The sequence below is a fragment of the Dermacentor albipictus genome, chromosome 4 (assembly GCF_038994185.2).
Source record: "Dermacentor albipictus isolate Rhodes 1998 colony chromosome 4, USDA_Dalb.pri_finalv2, whole genome shotgun sequence".
In the NCBI taxonomy this organism is placed as follows: Eukaryota; Metazoa; Arthropoda; class Arachnida; order Ixodida; family Ixodidae; genus Dermacentor; species Dermacentor albipictus.
Window position 1 is genome coordinate 58,610,391 of NC_091824.1, and position 23,176 is coordinate 58,633,566.

Here is a 23,176-nt window from a genome sequence, read left to right on the forward strand (position 1 = left end):
TCTTTTTCTTGGCGCTTTAAGGGTTGCTGACCGCGCAATATTATGCAACGGGCCCATCTATATCGCGAACAAAGCGTACTAACTCTGTGCTGGCGACAAAAGCGATCGAGTAACTGAGATATTGTTATAATACCCTCGTAGCCCTCATGTTGTAAATCAACTATACTGCATGCGTGAGCAGAGCTTCTCCTCAGTGTAACTTTAGCCGTGCTTAGCGAACGGTGAAAATGCCCAATGTAACACAACTAATACCGAGAATACGTCTTTAGGCTCGAAGTCAGGCTCGTGCACCCCTTTTCTGGGCCGCGATACAACGCGCGCAACCGATCGTGACGGAAGGGAAGCGCCACGTGCAGCGGGAAAGAGAAATGAGAACGACCTCTTCAGCGGCCGATACAAGTTCTTTCACCAGCTTTATCAAATTATTGACTTCGCCAAGCTCCTTTTCGGTACAACTCGGCGAATAAAACGCGCGTGAGGAGGAAAATGGGGATGCGGGGAGGGAAGTATAACTGAAAGCTAAGAAAAGATGACGCGCCTAATCGAAGAGACCCCGTGCTCGCGTTCCGACTACAGGAGCTGTCGCTTTTCTTTTGCTTGTTATGCATGCGCACCGTGAGTAAAAGCGAAACTAAGAAAGAGGAGGGGGAAAAAAATTCGACAGCTCCCGCAGGGCATGGAGAGCTGAAAAAAGGGGAAAATAAGATCGCGCAAGTTGAAGACGAGTGAGGGGGAAGTGAGGGAAACGGCGAAGGGTGGACTGCAGAAAGGAGCGCGCCCGAGGCAGCGAAGCGCGTTCTCGTATAAGAAATTCAGAGCGACAGAGCCGCGACGGAGCATCGATCAAGCACCACCAGCGCTCGGTTCGGGAGCGATTCAAAAACAATAAACGGCGCAATCTCTTGCGCTCGCGAGCTCCGGGCGACGTCGAGGCGGGACTCTGTCGCCGGGACCGCGGGTCGGATGGTGGGAGGGGGGGGGGGGTTCTTGGGGGAGGGGGGTGGGGCGATCGAAGCCGATCATCATCCGCCGCCGATCGGCCACGCTGGTGGCAGCGGCGACGGCGTCGCCACGCCGCTGCGCTGTTGCTTCTTCCTCGTCGATGCCGCCTGCAGCTGCAGCCAGCGCAACTCGATCATCTCCTGCTGTATAGTTTGACCTGCAGGAATGGCGAGCAAGAACAAACGGATATATCACCGGCGTCGGTGTTAGACGAAACAAGGAGTAGCTAAGGGTCAAAGGTGGAGAAAAGTAAACAACGGCGGCGCGCCGACCATGTGGTCACCTTGCCGTGACACCCTCGTGCAGACAACATTAAATCTGGTGATGTTTATTTCACCATTTCAAGGCGTCTAACGTCGGGCTCTTAGACTGATTGCTTCAGCTATGTTCGTTTACTCTTTATTTCTGTCCTCCGCCCGCTGTTGCGCTGTTTTTGTAATGTAAGAATAAAAGAGAAGTGGTGGGCGAGGGGAAGCAAGAGCTTAAGAATGACAGCCTGTAAGTAACGACGCTTCAGAAAAAACAGTGGTACTGACGCACAAAGAAAATGGTATGACGCTGCGCTGAAGACATACAGCACGGCTCACGATTAAAAGGAAGACCTGACTATTAGCATGAATCCCATATCATTTTTATTTCTCTCACACTTTACCGGGAAAAAAACGTAGCTGAAATGACGCATTATAGGCCAGATATCGGCGGGTCATAACTATAGTCAGCTGGCCTCACGCTCATACCCCATTTGTTATGCGTAACCGGCGGTGGATTACTAAATTGGCGTTCAATTTAACAGTGGGCCGTCTGGATACATCTGATATGACTCTCTTACATAAACAAACCGTGCTGTTATAACCTGCAAGCATGAGTTGCTCACAAGGAGCTATAAACTTCTTGCGCTTCCGAGCTTCCAAGCTTCGGAGTGTACGGCAAACCAACTGCAAATTTGAGTTCATTTAGGTGTGGGAATTTTCCATTCACTTATTTTCTTATTCCTTCACCAACTAAGATGAAAGGGCAGCGTTTCCTCTATCACAGGAGCTGCTGAGAGAAAGCCCCGCGCGTAAAAGACACGAAGTCCGTCTAGGATTGAAGCAAGACCTCCGAAGGGGGCACGTCCTGTGGTCTGTTGTTCTCCATGCATCGAGAGGTACCGCGCAACCCAGTCGGCTAGCGGAGAACTAAAAGGACAGCAGGGGCAGCACTTGGTCCCGCCTAAGAAAAAGAAAGAAAAAGAAGAGCGATCATTGAAGGCATAGTTAGAACCCGGACAAAAAGGAAGCCTCGGTTCCTGCCAACAGGAGGCCGCGGCCAGCCCACAGGAAGAGTATGGCGTGCGCCCGCAGCCGTCTCGCCGCGAACAATGGTGGGTCGAGAGCGAAAGACCGCATTGCAAACGATCGAAGGCGATCGAAACGGGGATCTATATATACAGGGTACGGGAGAAGGGGGGGGGGTCGTCAGGCGACTCCCCCACCGGGCCTTTGTGTGTCACCTCCTTGCGTTGGGGCATTATTAAAAGTTGGCATCGATCTTTTGAGGACATCATTAGCCAAGTTCTCGAGAAGAGCGCGCCAACCAACCAACCCCCTGCAACGCTCCACGCTAGCGCGCGCACGTGTGTGTGTGTGTCCATGTGTGTGCGTGTGCGTTTCAGCGTGCGCCGCCAGGTCCGGCTGCCTTTGCCGTCGACGCGCGTCGAAGTTGGCGTACAAGCCCAGGAGTCCGGCCCCCTTCCGTGCATTGACAGGCGGTCACGAAAATGCAGATTCATCGACGCGGTCCGACGGCGTCGGCAGTGGACTGGAGTGTCTGCTCGTCTGCGCCCGCACAGGACAGAACCCACGAATCGACGACAGCTATACATGGAACACTTTCTGACGCACTTACGGCGAGACGTCAGCATGTGTATATTTGTGTATACGTTTTTTTTTTGCTTCTTTTTTCACGCCATGCCGTACATGGGCCAATATCGAGAAGGTAACTTACTCGCGATTGACGCATTGAAAGGCCAGAAATAGGAAAAAAATACATTTCGGCATTTATACGTTTCGGCGCTTGCCGGCTTAGTATAACGTAAAACTAACTGAATGATTTCGCAATGATCACTGGTCGCTGATGGGTCAGACTTTGATTCCAAAGGCCTAAGACTCGTGCGAGCCTGTGAAACACCGTGCTCTGCAATGTTTTAAAGGGACGTGTGCCATAGAGCAGCACAAAATTAATTCAGACTGGTACGCCATTCTTTCACAACGCCATTTTCATTCGTTAGGTGGGAGAATGTTGAATACAGTTGAAGAAATTTAATAATTAAATTATGGCGCTTTAGGTGCGAAAACATCTTTCGGATTAGGAGGCATGCAACTAAAGAAAATTATGACCAATATTACTTTTATTTTAAATTTTGCGCCGGAAAATGAGTGCTGGTGCTGAAGTCTAAAGTGACTGATCTCACACATTTTTCTCACACTTTGCTCGTTTTGCCTTAGTAAAAGTTCGTAAAACTTCGTTGCTATTTTCTTTGTAATTAAAATTTTAATTTATTGCTTTACATAGTGGTTACAGTTTTTGACAAATATGAAGTACAAAAGTAGGTCTCATTACCTTTATTTTAACCCTTTGTGAAGGTTAAACGTTGAAAAGAGCAACTATATAACAGCGAAAGAAAGAAAAATCAAAGCACTAAAATACTATTGGTATGAGAGTAGAAAGATAAAGAAAAATTAGGCACATATATAGAAAAAAATTAAGGAACATGTCCAAGTGCAATAAAGGAAAATCACCGCCCAGGCACTCCGTAGAGAGGGTTAACCAGCGAAGCTGAAACGTGCGGCCTCGCTCTTTGTTACTGCGTTCATCCCGACCGTTCTTTAAGTGACGGCTTGGTAGGCTAGCGGATCCTCGGTAGGCAGTTGCTGCTTGCGCTTGGCTGCACAAGCTTATTCTTGTGCCCGTGCTGCAGCATTCGCACGGCGTAGACGGCCTCGCTCCCATTTCTGTTCGTGGCGTTGCTTATCGAAAGCTGCCTGCTCCTCAGGAGTACGTATGACGCGTGGCCTACCCACTTCGGAGCAGGGGAGAAACTGCTGAGCGCGCGCTCAGCTGCGACGGAGAGCAACGAAATCACCACTGGCGCAGCCAATCGCGCACCTCTCTTTCTCTCTTTTCCTTTTTCGCGCATGCGCATGGGGTTGCGCCGGAGGAGTTTTCGGCGTATAGGTGACAGACAGATGGACGGACGAATCGGCTAGACATATACAACTTCTCTGTAGAAACAAATCCAAATATGCAAGTGCCTACAGATATAAATCAAGCACGAACTAAACGCACATAACAACGTAGATACGCATAATATCAGAGCAAAGACACTTCAAACGCTAAAAAAATGGTCTCGGGCAATATTAGTAGAAAATTTAGGAAGAAAGTGCACTATCATTTAAATTTCAGTGCGTAAAAGGTATTGTGCACTAATCTGGGATCACAACATAGATAAATGTCTCAAAATCATTACGATACGCAGTAGGCAAAAACAAAACAACACGCCTATGAAAGCTAGAAGAAATTAATCAAGAACATTCACTGATCAATCTTATATTTATACATATAACTATTTTGGCATGAATAATCTTAGTATTTATTTTAATTTGATAACTAATGACAAGGAGTCCCACAGGGAAATGCAATAGAAATTAAATGTGAATTTGCCACAATAAGTGCGCACCTTGGGCGTTATAATGTCCTTTATAAATACAAACCTCGTAATATTGCAGTTCAGTAAAGATGAATCTGAATTTGTATCAACTGGAGGAGCTGATTGCCTAATCCTTGTAGAACAAGGTGCCAAATGATAATAATTTGAGATATGGTAAGCATGTTATTTTATCGGAGCAGTTGACTTACATGAGAAAGTAAGAATCGTAGGCTAGTTCTCTGGTGGCTTGGTTTTTAATGACCTGCAGCAAGCTGATTGTACAAGCACGTGTTTTCCCCAGACGCCACACCGTAGTTGATACGTGAATAATTAAAGGCGTAGCGTAGTGAGAACAGGGTGTTAACGGCTAAAATGAGAACATGCTTTGATGAGGACTCGTAAGCCGTAAACCATTTTGTCTCTTTACGCCTGCAATGAGATGGTGGAGTTAAAGGGTCCCTGAAACGGTTCGCATAAGCTTTGTATACACGTAGGGTACAGCTACAATAAAATATTCACGTCCCGATTTAAGTGAAGCGTCACATATAGAGAGAACTACAGTTAATTACAAGTTACCCTCCTCCTCAGCCACGCTTGTTCTCCTCAACTCGTTCGCCGAGCGATCATTAAGAAAAACGGGACCAGCGAAATTTCCCTCACCAATAATTTTCTTTAAAATATCAGTTAGAGAGACCAGGGTTAGCTTAGTCGTATATCCGTGCTGAAATCCGAATTAATCTGAAGTAACATTGAATCTTTGTAGGTATTTAGTTAAACGTATAACTACTAGGCAATTGTGTCCATAGTTAGTCATTAATGAACGGCCCCGTTTTTTGGGCATGGCAGTAACCTTTCCTCGTTTTGCGTGAGTTTAGAGAGAGAGAGAGGCAAAAGGGAAGGAAAGACAGGGAGGTTAGCCAGTGTAAATACCGGCTGGCTACCCTGTGCTGGGGAAAGGGGTAAAGGGAATAAAAGGAGAAGGAAGAGAGAAGAAAAAAAAGAAAAAAAAGAGAAAAAAATTCACACAGTAACGCGATGTTGCGCGCAACATTAGTCAAAGGCGTTCGCACAAGTTTCTGTGCAACGATCTTGCAGCTATTTAATTCCGTTTTCCCGTAGTTCTCGCATGTGAGTGAATCATATATTTGAGGAGGAAGAGAATGCGGAGGAGGAGCATCCTGCTAACTACAGGGCGACCTAAGCTTGCTGGCAATTGCTTCTACCCAGCGTCCTCTTCTGAAGGGCGGGGCTAACCGTGCTGCAGAATTAACGCTGCGTGGGCAGGTCGAACGCTAGCTATACTATGACTCCGCCAAGGTCACCTCGAGCCCACTGAGCGATTGGTGATGCGTCGCATTATACAAACGGGCATGCTTTTTTCAACACCATGGTACGTGTGTCTAGACGACTCCTTTTCGCCAGTTACGAAAATAAAGGTAAAAAACAGCGCTCTCGCTTCCGCCTGTACAAAGCCTGAAGGAACAGTTTTCAGCACGCTTGTAATAACCTGTAGTCGTGCGCGTGAACTCCATGAGACGTGCACCGATTGCGCGAGGTATTTGAGGTGATAATGACTTCACGAAAGCAAGAAATATTGCAGGCGAAAATTGAAATATTCGTTCCCAATTTTTTACATTCTTTCTTTAGCGATATTTTTTAACATTGTTCAATACAACTATGTTGAACTCGGCTTGGATGACGGCTGCATGCTCGGATCAGACAGTGTGTGCTGATTTAGGACAGTGTTTTCACAATAGCAGCCTTTAGCGAGTTTTTTAACATTGTAGTCTCCCTTTCAGTGATCACCCCCCCCCCCCCCCCCATACGTAGCAGCGTAGCATGCATATATTGGGAATTATAGGATGCCATTACAGAGGGTGATAATGCCGCAGACGTTCACAAAGCCAGCCGCTATGGGGTCGCGTGAGCCCTGCGGGAGCAAGCAAGTTCATTACTTAGGAGGGGCGTATAATGACACCGCGGACAAGAAGCTTGGCATTGACTCGATCGTTGAAGCCGCTCCGCAATGGAGATAATTGGCCTTTCGTTGTTCTCACCATCATGGCCACCGCCAGCTGGAGAAACTCAACCGCCTCAATGGCGTCTGACTAGTGACAGCACTTATTTCTGTTTGTCTCAGATGGTAATTGATCAGAAACTGTTCCCATTCAACAAAATTAAATAATTTGCCAACAATGAAGAAAGTGACAATCTCCAACTCACTGCGACGTTTGTGTGAGCTGACTGGAAGGTGACTGGTATTAGGCTGGAAGATGGTACTATGACTCTTACGCGAAACGCGAGCGCAGTACGCCTGCAGAAGTCATGATTTGTCTATCAACGTACGTCATTGACACTGTGACATTGCGAATGTGGCATTGCTTTTTCCCTTCCTTCCACCAGAGCTAAGTACCCTTGCGTGAAAGATGGAGTCGTGATTTGATGCACACCAAACGAAACCTGTCTTGAGAGGATGAATGTCTTGAGAGGATGAAAAGAAATGCAATGTCCTTCCCCTCTGTGAAGAAGGATGGCCAGCGAAGCTGTGTATGTGGGTCCCTTAATGGCGAACTGCACCTCCGCTGCGGGTCGGCCCAGCAGTACTCTACCTTCGGGATCTGCCCACGTATGGAGGCGCTTAAGCCTGCTTCACCTCCGCCGCGGGTCAGCTAGGCATTGCACCATCTTCGGCATCGGTCCACGTACAGGGAGTTTTGTGTCTACACACGTACGGACACGATTCTGGGGGAACCAACCCTTAATAGTTTCGCTGTAAAATGAAATATTTGGCAGTCACAATGGTTTGATAACCTTAGACCTCCACTGATACTGTCGTTCAGCCCGTAACAAGCAAGAAATAGATACCACAGCTGGAGGGCCTTAAGACACACAAGGTCAAGGCGCACAGCGGCCGGAGCACGTTCCGAATTGTCAGCTGCCTGCCTTAATTTTTATTTCCCGCGTCCTTTAAACAACTGTCTTCGCTGTGGCTTCAGACATAACGTAGGTTCACATGAATATGGGGACTTGAAGCGCTCGACAGTGTTCGAACAAAGCATATTCCAGACTGGAGCCAGCGTTACGACAAGGGGACTTGTCCTTGTGAGGACAACAACTTATTTCGTTCCCTTGTTCGACCACTGTTGATCGCTGCAGCATGTAACACGTGTTTTTCTTCTCTTTCTGACCTTAAGGCTTATAATGAAATATTCTAACCAAGTTCGCGGTGTGCTGTGCTGTTTTATGCTTCGCGCATAAGCTATATTTAGTATACTGCACAGCACACAGTCATAGACCTCGAAACAAGTGTTCAGCATCATAACCATAAATTTCACCGTTTCCTATCCTTAGCCCACAAAATTTTCTGAAGACCTACGTGCCAACAGCAATTACAGTGAAAGCCGTCAGTATTTTATCTTGTTTTTATGAACGACCCCAGTCCAAGTTTGGTACGCTGTATTCCTAAAGCCTTTTTCATTCCTCGCAAGCGAAACGTTAGACGGCATATTGAACTTCTAACCTGCAGTGTCTGCAAAAGAAAAAAAAGAATAAATAGAGCTAGGGAGAGAAAGTAAACTGAACTCGTGCAGGTCGAACGAACACGTATTGGCGCGAAGCTCCCGTGGGGCCGCTCTCGTCGCCGGCCCGGCGGAACACCGTGCAGTACAAAACGGCGGACCGAGTCAACCAGTGTCCGAGCACGCAGCACACAAACAGCACGGCCAAGTCGGACCGAGCACGTAGGCACAGCGCAGTACCGTATATAGGTAGTTGGCACCGCCTTCCAGTTCCGCGCGACGTGATCAAATCTCACCGCGGCCACTCATAACGAGATGCGAGTTCGCGACTGCTCCACTGTTGAACTTTTCCTCTTTTGAGCCACCACCACCACCACCACCAGCACCCAGTGAACCACGCCAGACTGAGCGCGCGCTGTCGCCTTTGGTCGCGACGCTCGCTTCGTCAAGGCTTTGCAAAAAATGAAACGAGGAGTCGTCGGTCGCGTAGGGGGCAGACAGGCAAAAGAGACAGTGGGGCTGGTCCAAGACGTGACGGCGACAGGCCAGGCTGAGCACGCGGGACGTGATTCGTGGCCAGATGGATGCGCTACCAATCCGGGCTGACAGCGAGAACCGCCGGCGGCGTTCTTCTTTGCCGCGTGCTTTCTGCTGGCCTGGTTTCGACAGCGTTGACTCATTAGCCAAAGTGCGTGGCGTCCACGAGCTCGAAAATCAGACCGGCGAGCGACTGCGCGCTTTACACTTTGTTGCTGACCTCGACACCAGCTGCCTGTCTGGCTTCGCTTCGCACGAAGTTTCGTATGGCACGTGGGGGGAGAGAACGAACGAAGGTAGGGGGAGAGGGCGGGAGGTTGATAGGCAGGGTAGTGAGATTGTGCGATTCGGAAGGATAGCGCGAACGTTGCAGAACATTTTGCCTAATTAAAGTATTAGTTGAGTGGAGTGGTTCGCGAGTGACGGGATACTGGGCTGTAAACGCGTGTCCGCTTGTATGGAATACATGCCACGTCTGGCATTAGCAAGTGTAATTATGCCGTGTTTATTCTGCGGAGTTAAACATATCTTCCATCAGAGGGCGCGCCAGAGTGGGTGCGAGCTCTTTCGCCTTTTTTGCTTCGAACAACTGTATGGCGACTAACCGCGAAAAGACGAAGACAGCTCAACCAAGCTATTTTGTTAGACCATGGAACAATGGGAAATACAACCACAGAAACAAGAAACAGGACACTGAGCTGTTTTGTTTCTTCTGTTTGTGTCCGTCGTTAGAGCGGTTAGATCATGTTACAACTCCAACTCGCCCAGCTGTCTCTACTTTTACTTTGCTGCAGAAAATAATTCGGATCATGAAGCGATAATAACAATGGCCATCCGCTCCACACTTTAGAGAGCCTAAGGGTTCATGAGTCGTGCAGCGATAAGCATGCTCGATTGCAGCGTTCCATTGCCATCTGTGAGTGAAATTCATAGTAACGTTCCATTACCATCGAAAGTTTTCACTGAGTCATCAGCACTGACACAATGTTGATCATGTCAACCAACGAGCACATCGCAGTATTTTGAGCGAAAGCACTAAAGCTTTCTCTGGTGTACTTATAGGTCTCAATACGTTGTTGCCTAAAGCAAAAATGCGTAATTCGTCCAAGCACAACAGCTATGTTATCTTGCTTGAGTGCCCGCGTTAGCAGCGGAGAGTCGGGGTTTTGAAAGCAGCCACCGCTGGTTATCTATCTCTCGAATAAACATGAGTGTAAGTACCCCATGGCCTAGCCCTCAGTTTGTTAAGAAGTTAGCTCCATTTGTCCGAAGCTAGCAACAATTCAAGTTCGCGCAGGGGCCCTCGGAGCACAAACAAGCCGTGCCAGTTGATGGGCCGTTGTTTACGTTTTATTATATACTCTTTAAATCCATGGTGAGTCACCGTGGTAACGTTCTCGTTAACATAAAAACAAATACGTATTGTACACTAGCACACAGGTAGCAATATGTGTAACGGATTGGGTTACAGAAGCAGACTTCTTCCGGAAAACATTCTTAATTAGTTTTGGCAGTCTCTTCTACATACGTGCAGACGCAGGCGAACCTTATTGACGTTCTGGTGTACGATCTAAGGTCTGTAATTATTGTGATTTTTGTGTGCATCAAATGAAGAAACATACACCGTTTAGGCAATGTCTTTTGTACCCTATACGTGGGGACTATTTGTTAGTCTTCTCCAGGTGGAACAGGAAATTATACAGGAGCAGTGGTATTTTATGCAGCAGTGGGAATGTTTAAATATGCATAACTATTGACAGCGTTTGCCAACGGCGATATTTAATTATTACTAGATCAAAGCCAGCTAAATTTTTATTTATGGGAGAACGGTGGGCATTGCAATAACGACAAAGAAAACACAGCAGAATGACATACTAAATTATTGCGTAGTGAAGCACAAGCATTCTAGTTTTATCTCATTTCTGCTTCATCTAGCAGATTGCGATCTAAGAGAAAAGGCTATCCTTGAAAGTGCCATAAGACCCGTCGTATTTCGAAATGACCAACTTAAATATAAAATACTATTACTTAGGGACAAGCATTCTCCAGTGCTTGGCGCAAAGCTATAAGGGGAAAAAAGAATATGGAGTTTTACATGCCAGAACCACGATCTGATTATGAGGCATGCCGCAGTGGGGGGACTCCAGAAATTTGGACCACCTGGGGTTCTTTAACGTGCGCCTAAATCTAAGTACAGGAGTGTTTTCGCATTTCGCCTCCATCGAAATGCGGCCGCAGTTGCCGGAATACGATCCCGCGACCTCGTGCTTAGCAGCCCAGCACCACAGCCACTGAGTAACCGCGGCGGGTATTCGGGAAACAAGCCCGCGTGCATTTTTTTTTCTTTAAGGTCGCACCTTTGTGATGCCGTGTGGCACTCCATGCGAAATCAATAGGAGACACCCCTCATAATCTTGCTGTGAGCGCTCAGCAGGGCTAGCAAGTCCACAGAATGGTTTTTATGTTCGTGCTGTTACAATACTTCTATACAAGAGTGAACTTTAAGAAAAGCACTCTCTGGCATTCGGCTCGATTTCGCCTGTGCATTTCTTCCTTTGTTGATCTGCACACGAATCACACCGACGGCAAATACACTGTTAACGAGCGCAGAGTAAAACCACAACCCCTCAGTTATGGACCGAAAATCCGGTGACATTGGTAACACTCTGGATTTATGACAGCGTTGCGCCCTCATTGTTCACACTCTCTACCTAACGACAGCATTTTGCCGCGAAAGCTTGATTTGCTCGTACCCGGGTGGATTGCTTGTACCCGATACATTTGCATCGACACCAAGCGAATGGATGTGGTCTTACGAACTCTACCCTTAATATATAGACTTCCATTGTTTTCAATTGATACCTGCCATGGGAGCCGTTTTCAGCACGTCCATGCACGTACAGACGACCACTCTTTGTAAATTTGAATGTTTGCTCTTTCGATGCAGCTATCAACTTAACCGATTTGCACTGTATAATATCCCTTTAACATAGCCTCTCTTCGTTTTTCAGCTACCCACATTCGTTTAAAATACAAAAGGTAAAAATCATGGTCAGCCACATTCTCAACCACGTCGCAGCTAAAAGGGAAAAGTACCGCGGACGGCTCAAAAGTTTCAAGCAAACGTCGGCCTTGCATGTCACCCGTATTGATCAATGGCCCCGTAACCATGGCGACGTCGCGGGCACGCTGCCCGTCTGACTTATCGCTCCCGACGATAGATGGCGACATTGGCACGCTGAGTAAAGGCGCCATAAATCTGCGCCGAAAGCGCTTTTAATCCCTGCTTCATATACCTGTCCACTCGTCGAGGACGGTCGATTACGCGTGCGTGCTTACGACCGCTGAATGGGCGATTAAGCGTTTCGACCCGGGGTTGAAGGAAATGCTCCTTTGGATTACTACTAACACCCGTTCAAATGGTCCTTAAGCAATAGTTTTTAAAGCCTAAAGTGAATATATATTTTGCTTCATCCGTAGGGGTGCTCAGTGCGGGCAAGATGGCCAAGCATAAACATGACCGTATGCGCTAAACCTTCCGTATCAAATACATTCTCTTTGAATGAGTGAATGAGTTCATTCGTTTATTCAGAAAATAGAGGACCGCAGGCTGCCGGTGGGGGAGGAGGGATATCTCTTTAAATAAAATGTAAAATCTCATGGTGACCCTTTTCTTTCAACTTTCAACCAATGGTCCTGAAGTGAAATTTGTAGATCTAGACTTGGAGTTCGAATATCAGGAATTTGAGCGATGTGAAGGAGCGCTGCATAGTTACACAACACAGGACAAAAAGAAACGTAATTTTCCATTGTAGGCATTTCTGACAAGTAATTTTTCTCAAGCAGAGACACAATAAAAAAAGTCGCTTTCACAAATGAGCGCAGAAAACGATACGCAGGTTGTGAGAAACAAACAGAAAACAACATTCAAGATTATTTTATATTATACGACTTGTATTTTTGTCAAGTAACTCTTTCTATTTTTCTGCTTAATCATTTTTTCTGGCACTGTTTTTTGCTTACAGTACTTCCCCAAGCTCCCTACTATATTGCCCTTACGACGACAGTGAGCATATGAATTAATTAATTAATTAATTAACAATTAGTTACGTAATATGGGTGCCAATTATTGACATGAATAAGAATGAATTCAGTATACATGAGTAACAGGAGGATTGAGTAATATGAATTGAAAATGAGCACTATTCGTCGTTTCTTTTCCCTTACATTTATTTTTTCTGGATGGGCCCACAAGGATATGCACAAAGGTCAGCTGTCTAGCCCAGAACTAAAGTGCAATAACCGTGCAGTCTAATAATAACACGAAATAGGCTTCTTCGTTCTCGTTACGTGTTCGTTTTGACTTGTTTGACTATTAAGTAGTACAGCTAATTTTAAAAGTTAGATAAAGTTTTCGCCTTCACATTCAGCATGATTAGTTAATTAATTGATTCGTTTGGTTTAACGTAACAAAGCAACACTCAGGCTATGAGAGACACTGTAGCTGAAGGCTCCAGAATAATTCGGACAACTTGGAATTCTGTAAAAGAAACATGGACGTAAATGTTTAGAGCCATAAGAGCATGGTGTCACGTACCAGAAAGGTTTTAAGAGTGTTAGTTACTTACGGGCTTTGCTAAATATTCCTCGCGCAAATACTCAACCGCGTCATACATTTGTTATTCGGAATATTTTCCATAGTCTGAGAGAATTAAATGAGGCACCCAGTTCACATAAGACTTCAATTTGGGGAAATAAAAGGTTGATGTGCGGCCAAAGATTAGAAGCTTGTAGGTTAATTTCAAAATTTGACAATAATAACTGAATACCCATTTCTCGCGGTTTTCTTGCGTAATATAAAGCTAAGTGGAGCACTTAGATTATATTTTATAAAAATAGAGGAAATATTATGGATGCCGCGTAGTCAACATTTGAAATTATTTTCGCTAAGATAACGGCCTTCGTTGTTCATTGCTTAAGCAAGCTCTCCAGAACATTATATGTGTCTTTTACAAATCGTGGAGAATGTTAACTGGATAGCTGTCCTTGGAGAACTACAATTTGACACCGAATCCAACTTCACTGTCACCTCTATTTATTTATTTATTTATTTATTTATCTATTTATTTATTTGTAACATAGAGAAATGGAATAGCCGGGGTACTCCTTACCTTAATATCTCCAAAGCAGCCCATGTTTAACAGAACAGAACATTTGGTGAAAATGGGCAGCACACTAAGGTTGATGTGCGTGCAAAGGTTTGAGTGTAGGGGTTAATAATGGCCTTTGCAGTAAATCTATTATTGCAGGGCTGGAAATCGTTTTAAAAAGCGTCATTGCATTTTTCTTCCCTGTGCCGGAAGAACAAAATGTAATACTGAAGTTATGCCACGTGGCGACCCACAAAGAAAAGAAAAACATCGAGTAAGTTGCACGATAGGAGGGCCATGATTGTCATCAGCGGGCAAAGGTTTAAAGGGTGGGGTTTAATTACGGGCGTTAAAGAACTGTTAATGCAACAGAAGAAGCTTCGCTGGAAATTTGGCTTTGATTCTGCATGGTCACACAATTCTGCTGTCTATTGTATTAGGAATAACAAAAAAATAAATGCAAAAGGACAGCCCTCACGCGCAAACCACTCAATCTAAACGCACTTATAATCTATCTCGCACTTAGAAAGTGAAATCGCAGGTACCAAGACGCAATTATCACAGTTTCTTTTTTGTGATCGGGATGGACTATACGATCTCAAGTGCCTTCTGGCTTTTATGTTTCTTTTTTAGCCATCATGTGCACCCGAAAGAATGTTTTTTTTTTTTCGCCACATGACTCAGTGGATGAGTAGATGCGAGAGAGAAAATTTCCAGTTGTGTTGTCCAAAACATCCATACAAACATAAGCCCTTGCACAAATAAAAGAGATAGGATACACAACGTGCAGATAACCTTTGACATATAATCACTCCAAATCGCTTTGGTACACGGGACACCAACTAAAAAAGCGTCCATGCGGGTCTGGTTCCCGAGAAAGGGGTATCTATTTTTTGCTGTGTCCCTTGCGAAAAGCAAGACACGCACACTCTTTTCTGGACCTAAAGGGGCATCCTCATGCGCCGTTCGTTAAACGAAACTAGGTGAAACGCAATGGTGCGAAAAAAAAAAGCAATTTTATGCTTACCAGCGACGGAGTTTGTCTGGCAGTCAATCAATGAAATTAATCAAACCAATCAATCAAAATTTATTCATCTGTAGAAGAGTGAACAGGCAACTTTTACCGCAGCGATACTATGAATCCGTCACACGCTCACGTCACATCGGCCTTTGACATCTTCGTCCCTCTATGGCTTGATCCACACACTGGTTTACATGGTGCCACATTATTTGATTAGTTCTAGATTTTTTTTTTCAAGATCTCCAGAAGGATTGTATACCTTTTTGTATACCAGTGTATTTTAAATACTTGCACATAGCTGCACTACGGAAACGTTAGCGAGCCTTGGCGCAACGCTGATGCCGCTAACCAGAAGGAAGAATCGGCTGGGCGAAGCGCTGTTCTCATTTGGCTACCGAGCTGATTTAGTCTTTGTACTGAGTCAAGCCGCCAGGAAGCTGTTTGTATCTGATGAACGCGCTTTAGGAGTGCGCAATCAGCGCCAGTTCTTCGAAATGCCTGAACCAGTGAAAAATCAGCGCAGAAAATCATAACCGACACTCACCTTGAAGAAAGCATAAAGTGGAGAAGGAAGGCAGGGAGGTTAAGCAGTTTAGCCTAACCGGTTTGCTACCCTACACATGGAAACTTTCTAATGCTGTGATGAGGCTAAATTTACTTCGCCGTTTTTTTTTTTTACTCTGTGTTGACCTGATACACTATTTTCTAATGTTTTGTCAGTTTCAGATTACAGAGGCAGTACCATGTGTTCTGCTGAATTGGTTACTGAAACATATTAAAAAAGACCGAGCCGACCGGGTGTCAGGGGCCGCATTCCTTTCGGTAGGGGGTGAATCTGCATAGCGGAAAGGGGTTTACTTCAAAGGACTAGTTCGCCTATGTGTCTGGGGTATAACGTAGGCGAAGGCCTCAAAAGGCGACGAAGGTGCTTCGGTGCCTTACACCCCACCCGCCCTTTGGCTTGATGTTAACAGCCATTCTTTCGGCTGCTGCTTAAGCTATTTTAACGTTTTCAGCCACGAAAAAGACATCAACATCGAAACCTATTGTGACCTTTTCGGAGCGATGCATAAGGTTGCTCATTGGGGATCCCAATTACCCTATCGTGGCACTTACTCTCATCAACACGTGGTTCACACGACTAAGAATACCCCTTAAATATCTTGTCCAAGAAGTGTAAGGCCTAATAGCGCTAGCGGGAGCAGTCTTCTATTGCGATTATGTTTTCTACTTGAACATGCTTAAGATAAAGTGAACGCGCGCGCAGGATGGGACTTTGTATATATCTTCTGTTCATAATATTAAAAGTGCACGTTGTTAGTTCAGAGCCGTTCTGGTGCTTTATTATTGTGGCTATATTGGGCTGCATCTTAAATTAATTTCAACCAATTCTGTGAGAGAGAGAGAGAGAATGAAGAGGAAAGGCAGGGAGGTTAACCAGATATGAGTCTCCGGTTTGCTACCCTACACTGGGGATGGGGGATAGGGGTTAGAAAGATGACAGAGAGGGAAACGCAAAAAAAAAAAACGAACGCGCACACATGGAGACACACACACAAAAGGCGTTCCAGTTAAAGTCGTTCACACAGGCCGGTAGATCGCAAGAAGCGCAAAAGCGCTTGCACGGCCTTCTTCTGTGACGGTAGGTCCTTTCGATGTTGCAGAATTCTTTTTTCGGATAGTGGTTGGTCGTCCAGTTGGTCTAGTTCCTGGCTGAGGCATGTCCTCTGTGGAGTGTACTGCGGGCAGGTGCACAAAATATGGCCAATTGATTCTTCATGGCCGCAGTGGTCACAGGTTGGGGTGTCGGTCATCCCTATGCGGAAGGCATAGGCTTTAGTAAAGGCAACGCCCAACCAAAGTCGATATAAAAGCGTGGCGTCTCTACGGCGAAGCTGTGATGGCGCTCGAAGACTTAATGTTGGATCAAGTGAGTGCAGTCGCGGATTTCTTAAATGTGGCTCATTCCATTGCGACGCGGTGCACTGCCGAGCAAGTAGGCGGAGCTTCCGTGCAGCGTCAGTTCTAGAAAGAGGAATGGGGACGTGGCGCTCCTCAGTATGGGCTGAGCGGGCAGCGTGATCCGCCCGTTCATTGCCGACAATCCCGCAGTGACTGGGAAGCCACTGAAAGGTTATGTCGTGGCCTGCATCACTTATATGGTGTAATGTCTCTGTAATATGGAATATTAGTTGTTCGTGCGGTCCGCTTCGTAAAGGTGACAGTAGAGACTGCAGTGCCGCCTTCGAGTCACAGAATATTGTCCATTTGTGTGGCGGTTCATCACCAATGTGATGAAGAGCAGTAAAGAGCGCTGCGAGCTCTGCTGCTGTCGATGTTGTCGCGTGGGTCGTCTTAAATTTGATTGTTGTAGCTTTCGCTGGTATGACGATTGCCGCCGCGGAGCTGCTTGGAAGGACAGATCCATCAGTGTAAATATGCGTAGAGTCACGGTAGTTCTCGTACAAATATAGTAGCGTGAGCTGTCTAAGGGCTGGTGATGACAGATCAGCTTTTTTCGAGATACCAGGTATTGCGAGGTTGATTTTCGGCTGAGCGAGGCACCATGGAGGGATCGAAGGTCTCGCAGCCGGAGTGAAACAAGCTGGCAATGATTCATCATATGCAGTTATCGTTTGGCTGAAAGATGTGTGTGGCCTGTCCGCTGGTAGAGAGGCTAAATGGTGACGAGGAGTCCTGGCTAGATGCCTTATATGGGTCCTGAGTACTTCAATTTCAATGTGGGTCTTGACAAGGTGGTCTCTAGCGATTGCTATCGTAGCCACTGTTGAAGCACTCTGAGGCAGGCCTAGACAGATCCGGAGCACTTGACCCTGAAGACTTTGTATAGTGCGTAGATTCGTTTTGCCTGTGTTGTTTATTGCTGGCAAGCTGTATCGCAGAAATCCCAGAAAAAGCACCCTGTACAGTTGTAACATGGCACTAGGCGACATTCCCCAGGTCTTGCCAGCGAAAAATTTGAACAGGTGGCATATGCCTGTCAACCGCTTTTTCACGTAAGATATGTGTGGGCTCCATGACAAGTCCTTGTCGATTATGACTCCTAGAAACTTGTACGATCGGACCCGTCGTATTACTTGGCCATTTATCGTTACACTGTAGTTTGCCATGGGTTTGCGCGTAAATGGCACCAGTGCGCATTTCTCGGAGGAAATTTCGAGGCCTCGATTACGGAGGTAGACAGCAGTTTGTGTCGCGGCTTTCTGAATTCTCGCTCGCAGCTGTAGGCGTGTTACTGCAGATGTCCATATGCAGATGTCATCCGCGTACATTGATAGCCTGACTGTGGTTGGCACGTCCTCAAGGAGAGCAATTAGTGTTAGATTGAATAACACGGGGCTAAGTACACCGCCCTGGGGGACGCCGCGGTAGCTATAATGTAGAGAAGTATGGCCTTCCTCGCTGCTTACAAAAAAGGATCGCATGGATAGATAGCTCCGTATCCATTGAAACATCCGACCACCCACTCCTACCTCTGCGAGAGCAGAGAGGATGGCTTCATGCGTAACGTTGTCATACGCCCCTTTAACGTCGAGGAATAAGGATGCGCAGAGACGCTTACGGCGTTTCTCATGTTGAATGTAGGTGACCAGGTCGACGACGTTATCGATCGATGATCGACCGCGTCGGAAGCCCGCCATGGCATCTGGGTAGGTGTTGTGGTACTCCAAGTACCACTCCAGGCGTCCTAGGATCATCCTCTCCATTAATTTGCCCACACAGCTCGCCAAAGCGATCGGGCGATATGAGGAGAGCTCCAACGGCGACTTGCCAGGCTTCAGCAGTGGAACAAGGCGACTTGTCTTCCAGGTTGTTGGTAGCGTGCCATTTCTCCAAGATTCATTGTACACCTCAAGAAGAACCTCTCTCGCTCGCTCCCCCAGGTGACACAAAGCTCGGTAGGAAATTCCGTCAGGTCCTGGCGCTGATGTGCGGCTACACAAAGCTAATGCTGCCTTAAGTTCGTGGATCGAGAATGGTAGATCCAACCGGTGATCACGTGGTGGCGGACAGCTGCTCGAAGGCGATGGAATGTTGGTAGCTGTGAGTTGGCCGGATAATCTGGCGCAGAAATCCTCTGCCACGTCAATCTCCGATCTCTTTTGAGAGAGGGCAAGTGCCTTGAATGGGAATCGCTGTACGGGAAGTGTCCGCAGTCCGCGCACCGTTCTCCATAGTTGCGATAAAGGCTTGCGTGGATCTAGCGACTCACAGAAGGCAGCCCACCGTTGCGATTCGAGCTTGTCTAACCGGCGCTGTATCTTCTTTTGCGTGCGCCTGGCGGTCCGTAGATCGTCCATTGTTTTCGTACGTCGGTATCTTCGTTCAGCACGTCGTCGGATTGCTCGAAGTCGTTCTAGTTCCACGTCATAATCATTAAGTTTCGAGGAGCATGTTAGAGTACGCATAGTGTCTTGCACCACGCTCTTGATTGCCTCTTCCAAGTCGAAAGATGGATTGGCGTCGTTGATGATCGGACTTCCCCAGAGTGTATGATGGGCGTTGAAATCTCCAGTGATGACCCAGGGATTGGAAGTTGAGGAAAGGATGTCTCGTAGTCTGTTGTAATCAAATCGACTTGACGGAGATAGGTAGGCGCCTATAAAAGTGAAGGCCAGATTCTTTTTCCTTACGTTTAGGCATATATATTGATTGCTGTCATTAGGTGGTACAGGCTGATGAGTGTAGGTGAGGTCACCGCGAATGAACACCAAAACCTTACTGTTTTCATAAACAGCTGACGACATAAATGATTCATATCCAGAAAGCCTGATTTTGGTCGATAAGTTCGGCTCGCAAATGACGATAATGGGAAACATATTGGCGAACACGAAGCGACGGAAATCCGAAAGGCGCGCTCTGAGTCCGCGGGCATTCCACTGAAAAATAGCTGCTTGTCGGACCTCTTCCCTAAAAGACCGTGGCTGTGGAGCCATGATCTACTCAAGGGTTGCAAGCACCGGACTCAGAGCGTCCAGTACTTGAAGCGCACTTCTGGCAGACGGTGTGTGCATGTTGCTTAGCAGCACGCGAATGGCATTCATTAAAGGCCTAATAAGTGCTATCACTTGCTCATCTGTTTTCCGCGACTCCTCGGATACAGCACCTTGCTGTACTGGGGGCGGCTTCTTCTGCGGCTCTTCTGGCGGTCGTGTACGCGGAAGTGGCGGCCATTCCTTTGTGGAGAGAGATCTGGCAGTTTGCTCCCTTCCAACATTGGTGATCGGAGTGCTGGAAACGTCCGCTGATGATGATGCTTGACGAGGGGACTTTTCCTGAAAGCTTGAGGTTTTCCGCCGTGAAGACCGTTGTCGGTGACGTCGTCTTCGCCGTACTTTCACAGCGGCCTCTTTGTGGGTAGAGTTATCTCTCACCATTTGCTTAAGAATGGTGAACTCTTTCTTGATCTGGGGACAGTCTTTGGAAGAGGCGCAGTGATCACCTTGGCAGTTAGGACACTTGAACGTGGTTGCGCTGCAGTTGTCTTCTGAGTGGGGTTCGGCACATCGAGGGCACACGGCCGAATTTCTGCAAACACCCTTCACATGTCCAATCTTCTGACAATTGAAGCATTGCATTGGTCTTGGAATAAATGGTCGAACCTGGTGGCGAAAGTGGCCGACCTTCACGTAGGGTGGAAGGCAGTCGCCTTTGAAGGTTATCTTCACACAACGTGTGTTGCCGAGGCGACCAACATGCACAATCACGTTGTGTTCGCTTGCTGGTTTTATGAGAATTGGGAGGTCTGCATTAGATATTTCATTGTCAATGTCATAGATGACTCCAGTTATTGTGGCACCATTCGTTGGCACGATGGATCGGACCTTGATGTTTCCCAGCTGCGTTACATGTTGTAGTATGGTCAGTGCACTCGGGTTCATCACATCGATTGCCAGGATGTTTCGTCTAGTATTTATCCTGACATCCTTGATCTCATTTGGCACGGTGTTCTCTAGATACACGGAGAGTGCTTGCCTGTTGAGGACGCGCAGGTTGTCGGTAGCGTTCTGTGGCACAAACAGGATGGAGTGAGGCCATCGCTGAGGAGCTGTTTTCACAGTGTTCGAGCTGGACGCCGAAGATGAGTTGATAATTCTTCGTTTGGCCTTGCGGTACTGAACAAGTCGAAAGCTGTCCTCCGAGGACTCGTCACCTGATGCGCAGTACAGCTCTGTGTCCTCGCTACCACTTGACGTACTTCCTCGCTTCCTCGAACCGATGTCCGCGGGTGAACGGGAACCGGGAGGATCCTCGGGGTGTTGTACATCCATCACCGCGATGGAGGGGGCAGTAGACCCCACAGGTGCAGTAAGAAGTCCAGAAAAACACAGAGACGGGCGAGATGTGTTCCGCAAGAGAAGCACTTCGTCTTCCTCCCCAACCAATTCTGTGAACTTTCCATCTTGCTTTATAGGAAGTGCGTCCGTACCTCTAGCTCTCCTTGTCTTAATGGTGGCCCTTGTTATCACTGAATTAATGAGCGTTATTAACCTGTGCTTGTATTATTCTTATGAACTCTCGTCAATTAAAGCTAATCAACGAGCACAAGTAGATTGGCTTACTGATACATGACCTCAGATGGAAGGCACAGGTAAATCATGTCACGTCATTCGTCTTCAAGACAGTGCTCTGTCTTCAAAGGCACTTCCAATCAGCACATACTAAAATAAAGCTCCTAGCCAACAACAGCTTCGTTATACCCGTGCTTGAGTACGCAAAGGTCGTTTGTGCCCCGGCTACAAATTTATTAATCAACAAAATAGAAGGTATCCAAAGAAACGCGTACTTGTCTATCTTTCTCCGGTGACCGCTTCTCACTAGCTAACAATTGTTAAACGTTTTCTCTCGGCGCAGTGTCCTTGACCGTTATTACAACGTGACTAACAAATAAAGCTTACCTTATTTTTTTTTCAGAATTTGCAGATCTGAAACCTCATGCATGCGTTACGGTGCTATATTTGGGTGGCACAAAGGATGTATCCGTATTTTTTTAACAACTTTAGCAATAATAGTTCCAGCGTACACACCTATATATAACTCTTGAACGAGACAATCTTACCACAAGTCCGCAAACATTAGAGGAGTGCCGTTTCAAATCTGAATGTTTAATTACTTGTTCATTCAACATTCCATTGGAAAGTGAAACAGTTTGTCTGCATGAAAAACTAGTTGTAACAATTTAGATAATTCGTTACTTGAAAACCACTTACGTGTGCCTCCAGGCGATGATCGGCAAGTCTCTTGTCGCGCAACATTTTGCATACCTTGTTCAATGTGTACTGTATTACTGTTTAATATATTCTTACTAATGTGTTTACCATATGCTTTTCATTTCACATTGAGTCCAAATAATATTGTATGTCATATATATTCATTCGTTAATTGCTCGTTTTTCTTTGATGTGTTTGCGATGTTTGTGCGCTTGCTTCAATAATTCCTATAATGATTAGCATTATGTGTAAAATAAAAAAATAACCTCGTCCATTGTCTCTCGTGGTGTATTACGCATAATTGACAACAGACTTCTTTCGGCATCACACAATCGACCTATATCCAGTGTTTATTGTACCGGAAGCCTTTCATTGGCTATCACTTCAACACTATTATGGGTACAATGCCCAGTCCTAATGAAGCGCTGGAACAGTTGGTTATCACTGATTAACGTATATTTAGTGCTGAAGACATACCTCGAAAGAACGAGCTAATTTCTTGCTAGTTTTCAAATTGCTAACTGTGTTTTCCAGAGGATTGCAGAAGACGTATGTATATTTACATAGTTGAATTAGTCACATTCCTAATATTGATCTAACTATGTTTCTGACAGCAGTCACAGTCATATCCTTCCTCAAACTTTGCAAAAACAAATTCTCTACTACAACGTCGACGAAAAGGCAGATCATCAGGCACGCTTCCCAGTATCGGTGATGATATTCAACGATGAATATCCATCCAGTTCAATTCAGCGGAAGCACTACAGTGTCTATCCAGCTCCTTGAAGAGGGAATGATTAGATTTGGTACGAAATTTACGCAACTAAGAACCACGTAACTGAGAAATGAGACTTTGTTCCGGTTCATAACTTGCTATCAATAAGCCATGGTGTGAAATTATTGTGAATGAACATGCGAATGCTGCTTGTCGATCAACGGATTGAGTAATAAGCACCTCAGAATTGTCGTATCGCAGTACTCTGACGAAGCTGCAAGCCAGTGTAAAAAATCAGTACATTGGATCGGGC

General features: G+C 46.2%; 1 protein-coding gene across 1 annotated transcript in view; it reads right to left on the bottom strand.

The window, feature by feature from the left end:
• Positions 1 to 987: 987 nt before the first annotated feature.
• Positions 988 to 23,176, bottom strand: part of LOC139059110 (uncharacterized) — a 201,710-nt gene continuing 179,521 nt past the window's right edge. The window contains exon 7 of the mRNA XM_070537014.1: positions 988 to 1,159. Within this exon, the coding sequence (XP_070393115.1) occupies positions 1,023 to 1,159 (137 nt within the window). The 3' untranslated portion in view covers positions 988 to 1,022. The remainder of the gene's footprint in view (positions 1,160 to 23,176) is intronic.